This window comes from Dromaius novaehollandiae, chromosome W (genome assembly GCF_036370855.1).
Source record: "Dromaius novaehollandiae isolate bDroNov1 chromosome W, bDroNov1.hap1, whole genome shotgun sequence".
Taxonomy (NCBI): Eukaryota; Metazoa; Chordata; class Aves; order Casuariiformes; family Dromaiidae; genus Dromaius; species Dromaius novaehollandiae.
The window spans coordinates 61,560,046-61,577,273 of record NC_088130.1 but is presented as its reverse complement, the minus strand read 5'-3'; the positions used below and the strand labels follow the sequence as shown (position 1 = coordinate 61,577,273).

Below are 17,228 nucleotides of genomic sequence, written 5' to 3'. Positions count from 1 at the left end.
TTTCATGTCCATGTGACTACAGCAACGGTACTGTCTAATGATCTGTGTTTGTTAAAGGAGACGCTCAGTGTATGAAGTAATCTTCTGTCCACTTTAATATGGTTAATGTAGATCTGTAGGAGCTGATGCTGTGACATATTCTGGCTAGCTGCTGCTGTCACCTTTGCCTGTATTGTGAGGTTTGAATGCTTTGTAGGGTGAAACATGGCAGCTTCGTGCTAGGCAGCCTTCAGTGATCTGCCCTTGTAGTATTTTGCTTTTGACTTTTGATGTTCATGTTTGGAAATAAATTTAAAACTTGCACATCGAATGCCAACTGCTCTCCCTCTCCATAGCATGCCAAAGCTCACATTGAGAGGCTAGCATTTTGATTATGTTAAGCTGGTTTCAGGAAAAAGTAAACCTGAGCTGGGGTTCGTCTTTCATTGATTCTCATCCCTTGCAGTGCAGTTTGCTGGGAACTGAGTCGTCTCTTATGAATAAAGCTGCACTGATCGTCACGCGCAGCGCTCCAAATCATCTAAAGCACATGACGGGGTGAAAAGAGGTAGAGAATGACACAATGCTGAATTCCTCTTGAATGTGACTGCTCACTAACAAAAAAAAAAAAAACAAAAAAACAAAAAAACAAACAAAAAAAAACCCCAAAAATCTCACCTTACTGTAGAAACAATCTGAGGAGCCAAGATGGGTATGTATCGGCTGATATACTTATTTTAGCTTAACTTTAAACTTGATCTGTTTGAAGCAGCCTATGGTAATGGAGCTGACTGGCACACCATTATGTAATAATAAGAAAATGCACTTTTATGTCTCAAGTATAGGCTTCTCTCTAGTAAAAAGCTTATGTTGTGATACTAGTTCCTGCAGCTAACTAGGAGGCACTAGGGATGCACTCTGCATAAGTGTATCTGACATCCCTGGTTCGTGCAGGGTTATGTAGGCACACTTTGCAGTCAGGTTGTACGCTAGGGCAGTGTGTAATACAGTTGTATTAGTATAGTATTATAAATCTAGACTACTATGATCCTGATTATGTCTCCACTCTAGGAGAGAGTGTATCTAGCTCTTTGGGTAGCAAGTGAGACAGCACAGCAGACTTGATTGCTGCTGCCAAGTAGGTGTTAAGTGCCTTTGCCTGGACTTGCTGCCTGTGAGCAGCTCCGAACAGGAGCGTTCACAACCGGCAGCACGGTAGCTGACGCACAAGCAGCATGGCTGCATCGGTGCTTAGTTGGCTTTGTGTGACATTCAGCACGGAAGCTTCTTGGAGACTGCAGCTCCTAGGTTCCCAGAAACTGAATGACGGCACCTACCTTTCATTTAAACCAAACCTGCTATGCCAGCTTGAGAAGTCTCATCCGAAGAACTGCTGCTTGCCCGGATGAGAAATGCCGAGTTGTGTAACACTGCAGCACAGTGCTTTGGTTTACACTTGCTATGCTATAAATACTTCTTTCCCCTTGCTGCTTATGAAAGAGGTGACTGCATCGAGACTGGCCCTGTGTTTTTTCGCAGAACGTGTGATTGGCTGTCCCTTGGGGAAAGCTTTGCTCTTGCATAGAGCCTGGATTGCATAGGAAGAGAATCAAGGCAATTAGTCATTGACTGACTCATGAATGGTTAGGCTGGTGTGTTGTTTAAAGAGTTGTCTAAAAATAGTTAAACAGGCTGAAGGAAAGGGTGCTTCTGTATCAAGCTAGTTTGGACATCTTTTCACGCCGCAGATATAAACTGTGTGGCCTATTTTACTCAAGAATAAAGCAATCTGCAGCATTTTAGTGAATATGCAAACTGTCAAAGTCAAGTTCATTAAAACTCTGTCCAGACCACTACAGAATTCTGTGAAGCTTGTGTATGCTTTGCTGGTGATCATCTGAATTTGAGATAAGTGAACTATAGAGGGGGAAAAAAAGAAAAGTATGAGTTTGAAAAGCTATATCATACTGTCTCCTCTTCAACTGTTCCATAGGCATGCCTGTGGGGTAAGTCTGTGTAAAGAAATTTTACTTATTTACTTACCTAGATCATAAAAGCTCAAAACATGTTCCTGAGATTGAATAGGATGTTTAATATGTCACAAGCTAATGCAGTTCCTAATAAATGACATAATCTTCTGGGACTCTGGAGCCTGGCAAGTGAGGCAGATACCCAGAATATCAGGCACATACATTTAACTGGAGGACTTCCACATATGCTGCCAGAGATACTGGTAATGTAGTATGATATTTTGAATAAGCAGCCTCAAAGACTCCAGCAAAGCCACTGCTCCAGCAAAGCCATGTCAGTTTTGCAAATAGAAAGAGCTGGAGAAACATGTTGCTGAAATGGACACACAACATTTCTTTCAGGACAGCTGCGCTAGCACTGCAGAGCTTTGCCAGTGCCCGTACCAATATCTTGCTATATTTCAAATGCCAGGTTCTCCTTTAAAGCAGAGACTTGGGAGGAGATGTAAAGCCTGGAGTAAGTTTTAGGTACAACATCGCCAAGTATCTTTAGGTCCTTTGGGAAGGATTAAGCACTACAGAGAGACTTCGTTTTCATGTGCTGGGAGTTATACTTTCTATTCTGTCTGAATTTGGAAGTTGGTATGTTTGTACAAATGCAAATAAGAATCGATTCATCTGTTTCTGCCCAGAAAATAGTCACACAGACTATAGCCTGACTTCTGCAGAGCACAAACTCAGGAACCTGATTTCAAGCCATACAACTCGCATATAAACACTGAGTCTGTGGGTAATCAGGAATCATCCAACCCAGGAGCCCGATCTCTGCTTGAAGCAATTGGCGATCACAAATCTTTTTATCTGGCTTGTCAAAATCTTTAATCATTTCAGTACAGTTTTTTGTTCTTTAGGTCAAGTCTGATCCTGGAGTTCAGGTTGAATTCGAGGCAGAAATTAGTGATACTTTAGCATGGACATTTCTAGGAAAATATAGAAACCTGAGTATGACATCAGCTTTTTCATATGAGACTCTGGAATTGCTTTAGCACTCAACTCCTATGGTTTGAGGTTTAGCAAAGCTTGCACTCCAGAAGAGGACCAAAGTAGTTCTGTTTGGTTTTATGCCATACGTAGTTGCTGGTAGTTGCCTTTTCTGTGATGAGATGGCAGAAAAATGCAAAAACAGTAAAAACGAACAGGCTATCGAAGAAATGCTGTGATGGCTCAGGATGTCACCATTTCCAACTCTTGAATTTTTTTTGCTGGGTGCTACCCCTCCTGCAGCTGCTGTAATGATAGTGGTTTTTGTAGCACTGTGTAAAGTCAAATTGACAATAAAAGTAATGGAAGTGAACCTGGCTGTCCTTAGGCTAGCATAGGTAAGTGCCCCTGTAACCTGTCCATTTGGTTAAACTCTGGGGGCAGTGACCAACAGTTTTGGAATAATTTTTCAAAGTACTGCCACTGTCTGCTGTGTCCACATGACCTGTTTGCCAGTCCATCCCAATCTGGAAACAGACCCTTGCTTTGCCATTACTAGCCTGGGACATATTGCTGTGTTAGGAAAAACCTCTCTGCCCCAAAGAAGGGGCACTGCAGCCCTGACTTGTGTGCAGGTGGAGCTGGGCACCTGCCCTCCCCGTCCCGGGGAGGAGCGCTCAGCGGTGCGGCCGGGAAGGGGAAGAGCTTCCAAAGTGTGCAGGTGGCCTGTTGCCAAGGGAAACTCATTATTCTGCTTTCAGCCTGTCCCCGGCTTTTTGAACAGCTCCCCAGCAAGCTATCAAAGCGCGGGCATTAACAGCTGCTCTGTCTGAAGCTGGATGTTCCCTGGTTTGAGAGCCCTGACAATGAGGGCTCTTTCACTAGCGCAACGGTGGCTATCTCATGGTTCAGGCTGAACGGCATAATTAGCTGGGCACTACCATGGACTGTCCCTGCGGTAAAACTCCCTGCAAGCGAATATATTATCTAACTGCTAAACTGCTTAAGATCCTAAACACAGCTGACTTGTGTAGGCTAACTCGATCTCGAAATGAGTAATGGCTGCCATGGACAGTTATCGTCATGCAGGCAAAAATTTCTAGACTGAACTTCTAGGATATGAAAGACTTCTTTTTAAAGGCTTTTTTTAGTATTGTTAGAAGAAAATGGCTTGGTTTCCAGGCACTCCGTGTTGTCACTAACTCCACTGTTCAGAGCAATTTTACTTACTCAGCACCCTTGAGAGATGGCCCAGGCAACAGGAGTGTGAATGTATGCGATCCCAGGGGCTTGCATGTAAACTGGCTTAACAGCGAGGCTGTAGTGAGGGTTTTTTTTTTTTTTTTTTTTTTTTTTCTCACTCCTGTTTGTCCTTCTGATGTCAGGTCTAAGCGGCAAAGCCCTTTATTTAAAGCTGTAACTGTAATTTTGATCTTCATAGCCAACAGTCCAACCTATATGAACAACATCTAATTACAGAGATGTAACAGTAAAACTTCTTTGCTAAAAGAAGTTTTGGTAAAAGGTAGCCTAGTTTATAACCAAGTAGTCATCCTTTGAAAATAATAGCTTTTAGTAATACCCTCCCCAGATAACTAAATTGGGGAGTATATACAGGATATGACTTAATGTGAAACAAAAATGGGCTCTTCCGCCTGTCAAAGCAGTTTCTGATTTTTGTAAGTTAACCTCACTTCATGATTCATCTTCGGTCTACTGACTTGCAGCTCTATTTTCCTCTTTTTTGCGGCTTAACAGCCTCTTTTGAGATCTATTTCAGTTTTCACATTCGGATCTTGGTGATTTAAATTGCTTATGAAACCGTTTAGGTAATACAGAACATAAGATGTTTGCTGCTGTTGATGTTAATATGGCCATCTGCAGCAACAAGGGATTTTTCAGGATTCACAAGACTTAATTCACTTGGCTGCTCATGTTCTAACTCAGATGAAAGGCGTGGTTCTAACTCTTTAAAAAGCACAGGGGATGTCAATAAATGTTGATACAGTGTTTCTAGATAATGAAGCCAAAGCTAGGTCTAAATTACCAGATAGTGCACAGCGCTATTGCAAGAAATTGCTCAGATCCTGGGTCATAATATCTGGAGCTTAAATGGCAACATTAGTCCTACATTCATTTTCACTTTGTCAAATAATTGACAATTTAATGTGGCTGACTTAATACTGCTTTACAGGTTCTGAAGTTGAACAGTATCAAGGTGCTTTAAACCCTGTTGATGTGCGGAACAGGCTGTTAATACTTACTGCTGACCTCTACTAACTGTGTTTTCTGGCACATAGTATTTAATACTGCATTCGGTAATCCAGGCTTAATGTGGAAGAGGAAAATCCATTAGATGAATTGTATAAATGCATGATGTGCTAGCAGCAATAAGGGGTATTCTGTCAGATTAGATTTTTTTTTTTTTTTTTTTTTTAACACTTAACCCAGTAGTGGTCTGTAGCCGTTGGCTTGTTGGCTTTCTTGCATGTTAAATGTACGGTATAGTTAGCAACACGCTGGCAGGAGGAATGCAGGTACAGAAAGTGGTGATGTGCATAGCAAGGAGCCTGGTTATGCATGTTACAAAGGAAAATGAGGAGGCCTTGTGCTGTTTGCAAATGCTGTAACTCTTATCTGGGCAGAGTGGATGAAGACCTTGGTGACACCTGGTCACGGAGTCAGGAAGAGCTCGTCTATGGTTTGGCTGTAGCAGATGATTACAAAACACTACGGTATATTTTATAACTGCAAACCCTGCTTTTGTGCCTGAACTTTAGTTTTCAAAAGATTCTTAGTTTCACTGGTGTTGTGTGTTCATATTATGGTTGTGAGGTTTTTTATAAAAAATGGTCTTTAAACAGCAATGTCACCATCTGTGGTTTCTGGTGGAAACTACAGAAGGTGTTCCTGATGTCCCCAAATCAGGTCAGTTGTAATGCTGGTGGCTTTCCAGGGAATGTATGCACCCCCTCCTCTCCTTCTCCCCTCACCTTGCCTTTCTGCAATGGGCAGATAGGTTGGTTTCAACACTTGTAGCTTAGCTAGATATCTAAGCTTTGTCAGAGTGAGGAAAAAGTGGAATAAGTTGGTGTCAGAAGGCCTGTTTCCCATCAGGCTACAGATGTGGCATATACAGCTAGGCTGGAATAAATGCTGAATTTCTGGACAGCTGAAGTTAGGAATACTGCTTGTGTTTGTCTCCCCACTGAGAGGGAGATGATGATTATATCTAAATGTTGATTCAAGTACCTGGTAGTAATTCTAGGAACATGAAGTCGCAATAGTAGTTAGTTATTGTGACTGGCTACCAGGGCTTAATTCAGCAGTTGGTAGAAGCATTAGGCTTACTTTTTTAGGTCTTAGTCGTGTCACATGGCATCTAGTAAGATTTTATTTTCTGAATGTATATGTAGTTTTCACTGTGGCTTTGCCTTATCTGACTAGTGGTATGGGGAGACTGCGAGGAAAACTTAAGCAAAGCTGAAAAACACACTTGAAATGCAATCGCTAATGACAGCATCAAGGACCAAGGTGATAAAATAAGTAGTAGTCAGCCATGAAGAGGCCATACTGTTATCAATGTTTTTAATATGTATTGTGGCCTCAGTAATTTAGAGGTTGTAGCTGTCTGCATGTAATATTGAACGCTTGCAAAGGGCTGAATCTTCTGCCCATCTGTTCTATTGAGTGAAGTTTGGGGGGGGGGGGTTCATTTCCAGAGACTAGGAGTGTGACTAGCCCTAAACTGGACAAGGGGGGATGTACTGATAATTGTGGCCTCCACTTTTCCTCCCGCAGACTACACGCTATGGTGTCAAAAGGAGCTATGGTGAGAAGGCAGCTGAAATCAGGGCACTGAAATAGGACTATTTCTGTTTGGCTTAACATAAGCTGGAGGAATCAAACACACTGTAAATACAGTAATGGTTGGGTCCTTGCAGGCAGTAGATTTTTTTTTTTTTTTTTTTTGATTTGCATCCGAAATTCGTTTGTCTGGTTTTAACCAGACTAACAACAAGCTACCCTAAAACTATGCCACACTGTAGTACCTAGGATTGCCTGGCTGAACCTTAGAGGTGGTAAGCGGTTGAGGTGGTGGTTTTGCCTTAGATCAGGGAAATTGTAGGGGGAAAGCCTGTCTGTGAGCTACTGCTTTATTTTCAACAATAAGCTTATTGCCTAATCCAGGCTTTTTTTTTGTCCCTTACTATTTTTAGAATTGGGCTTTTAGGGGTGAGAGGGGAGACTTCTAACTGTGGCTGTTAGTGCAGCCTTTTAAGCTGACTTGCAGCTCGTCTCTGAAACTCCTGGCTTGCTTAACCCATTCAGAAACTTGCACAGCATTCAGTGAGTGCAAGATTGTTTTAGGGGATGATGTCTGTTACAAGAGAGAGATGCTGAGTAATACTCTGTTTGTAATGCCTGGGGGAAAAGTCTTTGGTTTCGCTTTTCAAATTCTGAATGATCTCAGCTGTGGGGACCCGAGAGTGCCTGTAAAAACTCCCTGCTTCTGATCTGGGCTTTCCTAATTCTGTGGCTTGTTGCTCTGTGAAGTCAGGCCTTGTTTGGAAGCTGCTTCCTTTGCTTTATGCTCCAGTAGAGCGTCTCAAAGTGGCTCATTCACAAATAATATGATCTATGATTCCTCTAGACATGCAACTGGTTACAGGCAAGTTTAGATCTCAAATGCCTCCACGTGGGAAGAAAAGGTTTCTCTAATTTCTTTCTGGTCACATTTTCTGGCACAAGAGCTCAGGAGGTATCCTTTACATGGCAAAATACCAGCTTTGTTTAATTCTCAGTCAAATAGCCCTTTTCTGCTGCAGAGCTGTGGCTGCAAAATAGGGTTTAGAGGTTTGAGACACTCCCTAGGGTCTACAAGCTCTGCATGACTCATGTTCAGTGCTAGTAGGAGAAGCATAGAGACCGTAAATGGTGCTCCAGGCTCAGCGCTGTGCCGTGGTCTTCCTGGAATGATGCCATCAGGGTTAGACTGGTTTGAGAGCAGAGGATTACTGAGGAATGAGAGCTGCTCCCTCATCCCTTTGACCATGCATGTGTGATTTAAACACAGTAACGCTGAAACCCTGCTGTCAATATTATTCTTTAGAGTGACCTGGAAACTAAACCTGCGTATAGATAAAGACATGCATATAGGTTCTGCCAAGAAATCTTGTAACTAGCTCAGTCCTGAGTTTTGTCTCTTGCACTTTTAATCTCATTCCTTAGGCTGTTTTATGCCTTGGATCTGATGAAACTTAAGCATGTAAGCACGAGAACGGACTTTCTTGGGAAAACCCCAGTGGTCTAGAGAAGTTTGCAGCTACACGATGCAGGCATTTGAGCTGACATAAGCTTGCCTTACGCTTGGTAAATCTTTACTCTGCTCCCGGTCCAGGGTAGCGTTTTCCAGAGCCAAGCGCTTCCTTGCTACAACAGCTGCTTTTTCTTTTTTTTCCTCTCTATAGTCTGACGATAACAGGCGTTTGCCTTGGAGTAGTGCAATTCGCGTAGCTGACCTTACAGTGTGGGCTAAGATGGTTAAAGCAGGTCATGAATCTCTTGGTTGTGAATGTGCCATGGCAAATTACCGTGGTGTAAGGACTTGATGCTGCTGCGCTTCTATGGCATACTCATGTACAGGCAGTATCACAAGCAGATATGTGAAGAACTTGGACATGTCAGCTACTGCGCCGCCCTTAAAGTTGAACAGAAGACCTTCTGTTCTTGGCTACCTGGCACTCAAACGAAATACAACTTAGATTACAATGCCAAGGTGTATGCCAGTCTGTAAGTGGAACTGTAGCCAGGTCCTTAGTAGGTCAATAAGCCAGTTTGTTTGCCTGCCTGCTTACACATCTGTGATTTCCGATCAAAATGTCCCATAGTTGGAGGCCCTATTGAATGGGGCCAGTGGCAGGCCTTTTTGAGTTGAGTGGTTAGTCGCTCAGGTGGAAGGGGGTGACCAGGGGCTCTGTTCTTGCTGTGTGTGACTTGGCTTCTTTGGATCTGTTTCGCATTCCCTGTCGCACACAAGCGCAGCTGTAGTACAGCGGGCAGAAGATGCTTCATGGAGAATACCCGTTGGACTGGTGGTTGGGACTCTTGGCATGTTGAACAGTGCCAAGGGAAGGACTTGGGCTTCAGAGTATGGAGAGCAGTGTGCGAGTCCTCCCCCTTCCTCCAGAGTCTCTGATACTAGATCATTTGCAATTCAGCCATTTTTCCTGCTGGCTGGCTTTTTTGAGTGTTGTGGATCCCGGGGTAGTACAGAAAAGTTAATACCCAGTGCTGGGATCTCTGCAATCTTTGCAAAACTGATTCAGCTTGGAGAATTTTGTCCCACAGCTGTGTGCTGACCTCATGGGTGCTGGAAGGTAATGTTTGCTGTCAGAGCCCATCAGTATTTGGTTCATCAAATTACAGAGACTTATTAAACATACCCAAACAATATTCAGACTTGTTTAGTGTTTGTTGTGGCAAGAAATGTAGTATTGGGATCCCAGGTAGCTGCATCAGTTTAGTTAAACTTTCACACAAAGGCAAAAACTCTTAGGTTTCAGTTGAGCAAGTCTTTAACTTTTTTTTTTCCTTCCACAAAAAAGGTGATTTAAAGTCTTTGCACTGGCATGCGTAAAACAAGCCTTTTAACCTCAGCAAATGTTCTTAGCCTACTTCTGAACCCAGCAAGGAACATTCATATCTTGAGTACCAGCTCTTTAAATCTATTTTTACTGTTGAAAACCAGTTAATGGATAGTACTGCTTGAATTAGAACATGATAAATACCTTTTAGCTTGTTTTCTGAGCATTGCCAGCCCAGGTCAGTCTTGGGGGCAAGATTTCTTTTTTTATTTGCTTGTTTTTTGTTCAGTTACGGCTTTATTAACAAAAAATGCTGTAGAGTTAAGCAGGGTCTACTTGGGCACTGGTATATAAAACAAACTACTTAATTGCCTTAATTGAAATTGTTTTTTCCAACTTTTCATTCTAAAGTTAGCTTGTTGTCCTTCTGTTTCATGATGACTAAAATAATTCTATTTTTTTGCAGGCTCACATTAAATTTCCTATTGACTATCCATATTCACCACCTACCTTCAGATTCCTGACCAAAATGTGGCATCCCAACATTTATGAGGTAAGGTTCTTCAAGCTAATGAGTTTCTCTTCAGGCATGTGCAAATACGTTCTAGTTCTGAAATTTAGGGTACTGAAGGTACTAGATTATCTCTAGTCATTACTAAAATGGCTAGTTGTGTTAAATGTCAGCTTCATGGCTGAACAGTTAAATCTAAACTTTGTAGGAAGTGCTGGTTTTTTTTCTGGCAGGGATGGAGCCTTTCTGATGCCTGCAAGCACAGCAGGCAGTCCCAGCTGAAGCACTGCACCATGAGCACTGGCAATTTGGGGGAGTTCTTGTAATGCGGGGTCTTATCCTACTGTGATGCTTTGGCAATTAGTAACTATACATTGTACTCAAGTACACTTTAATTTGAGCTTATTCTGCAGATAACTTGTGTAATGGAAACAAGAAGTAACAGCTGGAAAGTTTCCTATAGCAGCCAGTCTACAAACAAAAGGATTTGGTGACCCAGGTCACTCACAGTAGAAAGTCTGGGCGAGGCTGGAGTCACGCTTCCTCGAATTTCCTCCTTCTGCCCCTGAGAGCCTTTGACTCTTTGTGGTGGCCCATCTTCAGAAGTCTTGCTCACCCTGGCCACCCTTCAGAAAGGGTGGACAGGTACCTCTGGGTTTAATGTTTGTTAGCCAATTTGGAGTGGCCAAAGTGTTAAGTGTATGTTTGGGGCATGTTCAGAGGATGTAATGCTGTGTGCTGTAAGTCCCTGATTGGATCACAGTGCAAGGACAGGGCAGCTCCTTGCAGGAGAATGATCTTATATAAATGCTCTTTAGAAAGCAGCATTCCCCAGCCTGAAAGCATGCCTAGTACAGGCTGTTTGGAGAGATTTAGGGTAAAGTCGGCACAGAGCAGAGTGCTGGGAACGTGCTGCAATGAGGATGTCTGTTTTAAAGCATGAGCACGCTGGTGTGTTTTGGTATGGCACAGTGCTCTGCCGGTGCACTAGCTTAGGAGCTGATGGTGGCCCAGCTCTGTTTTAGTACTGCAGCACTCAGGCTAGCCTGCGCTGTTGCTTGGGCCCAGTGTGTCTCTGAGGCTGTTCTGTTTCTGCGACTGATTTATCTGATGTTTTCTCAGGGATCTTTGCCCTGTGTGCAGTGTGAATAGATTTAAGTTATGCTTCTTGCTGGGCTTTCACGTATCAAGTGGTCTCTACAGTTTATCCTGGAGCCTGGTTGAATTGAGCTGTTGTGCTACCAAGTAGTGCTGGTGCGAAGGTTGTCAGAGCAGGCCTTTCATTATCTGGATACAGTATTGCTTCTAATCTCAGTACTAAAAGTTCAAAATTACCAAATTTCATAGAGCTGTACTTGGAAGTTGAAGGCATATTTTGGATCAAGCTTGATTTAAGCTTTTAGTGGCAGCCACTCAAATCCCCACTGAACGTTTGGACGTTCCAACCAAGTGTCAGCCTGTTAGGGCTGCTGGTTGAATAGTTTCTTATGAGGACTGAAGGCGTTTAAAAAATGTTCCTGTTGGTACACCCGTGTCATCTTATCACTTGAGATGTTCAGCACACTTCCCTTTGGTTCCAGGTCAAAATTGGAATGTCACCACTTTTCCTCTCTATGATCAATGGCTTCAGAGGAAATTCTGGGCTTGGAAGGCTCTTTTCTAACAAGTTGCTGCTGCTAAATGTCCAGCCTGGAATGGGTGTGCTTCAGATGTCACAGTAAAAACTATTTTTTTCTCTTAGCCTACTCTGATGGCTTAGTCATAAATTGCCAAAAGCTTCTCCAAACTTCGCTGGAAAACAGGATAGTAATCTGCTTTAATTACTGGATGCTCAGGAGGATTACATTGTTATGCCTAAGGGCAATCCTGAAGTCAGTTATTCGACCATCTTCTGATTTGAGTCTTGGATTTGACACAGAATCTAACGGGTAGCCAAGGATGATGTTTCTCTGTTTCAACTACATGGGAGTTTGATCTATAAATAATGAGAACTTTGAGACCTGCAGATTATTGCAGATCCATACTGTACATGCTGTTTCTGAATCCAGAAATTCTCATGCAGGAGGTGAGTGGGAAATGGTTATGTTACCAAAACGGTATGTACAAAAACTGAATCTTGGAAAGGGCCTTTCCTGGTACTGGTGGGAAGGATAAAAAACTGGCTACAGAAACAACTGAAGGTAGGAGGGGAAAATTAACCTGAAACTTAATGGGTATATTTGGGGGTGACTCTTCAGCTCTCAGCTTTGTACTTTTTGTTCATAGTATTTCTTGGAGCTGAGGGAATTTGAAGCAGCTTGCAGGTTGTTTTGGAAACAACGCCCAAGCAGTGAAGATGAGGCACTGGGATGACTCCAAATGAAACTGAGAATAAATCAGCAAAGGGCTTGAGATTTGAGGGTTTGTCAGGAGGGGGGAGAGGAAACTTTCAGTGTAATGAAGATGAAAGAAAGTAGCAGTTTGCAGATCTGCTGGTGAGACCAGATGGAGAGGTTGAGACTGACATTCCAGTTCTAAGCAGTAAGCTTTGAGTAACTTGTGTGTTTTCTGCATCTCCAGTTTACTCAAGTCATCAGTTCAATTTTGGTAAAACTGCATTTAATACAAGGTTTTATTTTAATGAGGTAACAAGGCCTTCCAGCTGTCTGTCCTAATAGTGTTTTTCACCTGCTTTGTTTATTCCTCCTGCAGATGAGTATACATACCATCTTCCTTGTTTATGTCTTTCAAAAATGTGCAGAGGATGGCTGTTTCCTTGACTACACTGATGCCTAAAAAAATCCATGTTGATCCAGGTCCCATGGCACTTTTGCTCTTCCAAATTCTGTTGTGCTGTGCTGCCCTATTTGAATTCCAAAGCACTTAACGTGATTTCAAGAGGAGAACTTTCTACTTCCTTGCTTTCCTCATTTTTCATATTGCAAAATATGTTAGCCCATGTTCTGCTTACCTGATCACATGAGGAACTACCCGTCAGTGTTAGGGCGCTTTCTCCTGATCAGCAGTGCTACATTCTCCCAGGAGATAGCTAGAGAAGTAACTGTAAGCTATTGAGAATCAGGAATAAAAACAGAATAAGCCATAAACATAACTTAGCACTGGTAAGCTTAGTTTCACCTTAAAGTGATATTAATAAAGATTTACAGATTGGACAAGACTTTTGAGGTCCTAAAAAGGAAACTGCCCAGTTCTTTAAAAAACAAACAAACAGAAAAACCACTGTTCCAGCAGTGTGGATGTATGCTTGGGTATTCAGCAGCTCCAGGTGCTACTTTTGCCATTCATAGTTACGTTCTTGACAAAAAGCTGCTTCAGAATGACGACGACTTGCTAGATTAGCATACCTGGCAGGGTTAGCAAGCAGCTGAATTCTGGATACTGATCACAAGCCTCCAGCATTGAAGCAGGATCTCAGCTGACTGTAAAATAAATATCACTGTTGATCGTGGTGAGTTTGGGGAGGCTTTTCAGGTGAGTTGTTGCTGTCTGTAGCTGCGATCACTGGCTGAGGTTCAAAGACATGGATAATACTGCTGTGAGCAGCACTGCTTTATACCCCAACTTCTATGGGTAGAGCAGCGTTGGAGGGTCCTCAGGACATGTGGAACTTGGTGCTTGGGGTGTTGCTGGTTCATAGTGTTGAGCAAAACTGATCTGAAGTCTCCCTTGTTCCTATGATCGACCTTTACCTTAGATCAGGGTGACAAGGGACAGTGTGAGAGTTGCCCATCAGCTGAGGTTGTCACCTGACGGTATAGGACTGCTCATGGGAACTCATGAGCAATCTGAGTAACTGGCTGTAAGATGAAGCAAGCCAGCAGGGCTTGCTGAGGCCAACATCTGTTAGCTGGTGTTGGGCCCCATCGGCACATTTGCCCCATCCTGCAGTAAGGCATTGGCACCCCAGGAACCACTGGAGTCAGCTTCAATGGAAGATATTGGCCATGAGGAATACTGCTACAGTTCTCCTACACAGTAATTGCATCCCAGAGTGCTGTAACTGATAGAGAATTAATGTTACAGGCTTCTTGAAGTGTTTATAAATGGAAGGCATTATGAAGCTTTGAATCTATATTCAGACTATAGCGCTGGTAAGTAAGACACAGATTGAGGATTATGTGGCTGTATGGCTTCCATATGCTGCCAAAATATTCTTCCTCTTGCATGCTGGAATGAATTTTTAGTGAAACCCTCAGAGAGCATCTCCTGCTTTTTTCACCTGATATTTTGAACAACTGTGTCTAAGGGGAGAGTGGCTTAAGCCTGCCCCTCACCATCTGTTCAGCCTTCTTGTGTCCCAGGAGAAGTATTGCTTTGATAGCTGGGCTAGTGTAGAGTGCTAAACCCTTGGATTTAAAGATTCCTGTAGCTTATTCATTTACCACTGGGCAAAAAAAAAAAAAAAAATAATAATAATAAAAAAATTTAACCCTACTTCAGGTCTCATGTGACAACAGCTCTTCTATCATTGTTGCACACTTGCAATCTAGAGACCAATTTAGCTCTATGCAACTTTTTTTTTTTTTTTACTATTCTTGTTTGCTTTGCTATAGTCTTTAAGTCTCTTGACCTTAGATTGTTTTGTACCCCTTTGCAGACCAGTTCTGCTTTTAGGAAAGGGAAGCTTTTAAGCCTATAAATACAACAGACCCAGGAAGAACTGAGAGATGTTTCCAGCTCTTCTGTCTATTTGCTGGTATTTGGGGGCTTCCATATGCACACAGTTAATTTGCTCAGAACATAGCCAAAGTGGTAAAAGTAAGTCATCAGACCTTACCTCAAGCAAGCCTATATTCAACTTTCATTTTTATCTTGCAGAATGGAGATGTATGTATTTCAATTCTTCACCCACCTGTAGATGACCCACAAAGTGGAGAGCTGCCATCTGAGAGGTGGAACCCTACCCAAAATGTCAGGTAAAAGCATGGAACTGGTGATGCACAACAGTTACCTCAAAGGCCTATCATCTCTGTCCTTCCTAGAGTAAAGCCTATGGTGGAAAAAGATGTGGAAGGGAATTTAAGACTTTGGGGGCTTTAGGGCTTGAGTCAGGTAGAAGCCAGACTTCCTCAGTTGCCTCTTCAGACACTGGAGTGTTGTGTGTCCTGAGGCTGGGCTTCTGTTTGCAGTTTTTCATGTTCTTGAAGCAAATTTTCTCAAATGTTGTAGCCTTTTCCAGTCCATGTTATCTTACACTTAAGTTAATCAGACTCCTCTAAGATAGAATTAGTGGAAAGAATATTTTTGAGTATTCAGGCCTAGTAAGAATTTTTTTGCATAATCCTACCTAATATTTGCCTTCCAATACTTGTCCCTATTTCCTACAATGCAGTATGGTGCCCTGAACAGTTAGTTTTCTTTCACTGCCAAAAACAGAAGGAATCACAAGGAATCAGAGGCATTTAAGACTAACCTATTTCTCTGAAATGTCTCAACTCTGAATTTCATTCCCACTGCAAGACATCTCTAATAAACAACTGAAAAAAGTAATCTCAAACAGCAAATCACTGATGTGTGCAGCAGGAATAGTGACATAGTGGGGGGGAAAAAAAGTTGGAGTATTGTCCTGTTCTAACTCTGATTCATTATCCAGATAAGGTTAAAACAATTGCCTCTACTTCTGATTTTTTTCAGTAATTACATGAGAAATCTACTACTTTTCAGAGTGATTTATTAGATGGTGGTCCCCAACTCTAAACCCCCATTTTTTAATTGGTAATTCAAACTAGGAATCTCAGCCCATAAGAGGGATCTGAAAAGCATTGTCTGATGGCTCGATACGGTTTCTATCTAATTTGGTTTGATAACACTCATTTGAAAAAAGCCGTTGTCAAAGCAGAGATCTAGCAAGGGGGATTTATTGGATTCTTGACCCGTTGGAGTAGGATTGTAACGCACACTACAAAGTGCTGAGCCAGAACTAATGTGGCAGGAAACTAGAAAAGGTAACGGTCAGCAAATTAGAACAACTGATATTCCCTCCTGGAGTGTACAACTTCAAGGTTAAAAAGGCTCAAGAAATGATGTGTCTTGGTTGCATGAACTTCTGAAGAGTAAGAAGTCTTGCATTAAAAGTTAAAGGTCATCACTTTTCAATCCATCTGTCTCAAGTACAAGGGAGTATGAAGCAGCCTCTGAAAAGTTCTAGTCCAGGTTTAAAAAAATAAAAATAAAACCCAAAAAACCCACATAAATGCAATTTCAAACTTTATATTGCTGAGTTGTGTTTCACCTGTCCCACTGCTCACATGGCTATTAAACTGGTTTTGTTACATTTGACAGAATAATCTGCTCCAGTAGTTAGGACTACCTGGCAAGCTTGCATTCACGGTTACGAAGCAGCTTAGGATATAGATCGTTTAGATCACGTAAACGCTAAGTAGTTCATTGTATAGAACCCTGAAGGCTTGAAGTTTCTCATCTTGCTAATTTTCCTATTTCTGCTTCTCCTTACTTCAGTGTGTTCTTTGGCACTTACTCTCATAGAATGTTTAGGCTTAAGAGTGACATTTTGGGGGGAAAAAACATTCCTCAGTTATAGCACCAGGCACAGATAAAGCATGTACTTAACTGTTAGCTCACTGCCAGCAACATCCTTTGGGCTAAGTGCAATACAGAAATGTTTCCTGCTGGGGTCCTGTCTGGCTTCATGAGGCTCCAGAGCTTATCAGATAGGAGGTGGAGGACTGCAAGACATGAGGGGAGCACAGTCATCTGTTATGAGCTGCATGCATAACTGAGGAGTTCTCTTCAGCTGCTGAATTTTGTAATCCCTGCTGGCTATTAGTTGACAGTTTACTATAGGCTATCATGGTATAGGTGTTGGGGAGGGGGAACCAGTCTTCAACTTTGAGATCAACTGCTTTTCTACTGCTAAAGGTATTGAGCATACTCATTTCTTCTTTTGTAAAGAGAAGTTGGGAATAAGTAAATATCACTAACAACCAGGAAGATGTCAAGGCATACAGCTGTGATCTGTGCAGCAGAGAGCATTTTGTCTTCCCTCTTCTGTGTCCCAAGTCCCATAAAGCTGAGAAAATGGTGGCAGGGCTTAGGAAAGGGAGCTCTTTGATAGTTTTAGATGCCCTTCTCTATATGCCCTTCTCTATCTTCATTGGTTTCACTATGTTCTTGAAGGTGCACAGGCCAGAACTGAGCACAGTACTGAAGATGTTGTTGGTACACTGACACTTCATGGAG

The 17,228-nt window shown here is 42.3% G+C and overlaps 1 protein-coding gene across 1 annotated transcript in view; it reads left to right on the top strand.

Moving 5' to 3' along the window:
* LOC112982200 (ubiquitin-conjugating enzyme E2 R2) overlaps nt 1-17,228 on the top strand; it is a 54,389-nt gene that overhangs the window by 29,091 nt on the left and 8,070 nt on the right. The window contains exons 2-3 of the mRNA XM_026098409.2: nt 9,984-10,070; nt 14,847-14,944. Coding sequence (XP_025954194.2) covers nt 9,984-10,070; nt 14,847-14,944 — 185 coding nt within the window. The remainder of the gene's footprint in view (nt 1-9,983; nt 10,071-14,846; nt 14,945-17,228) is intronic.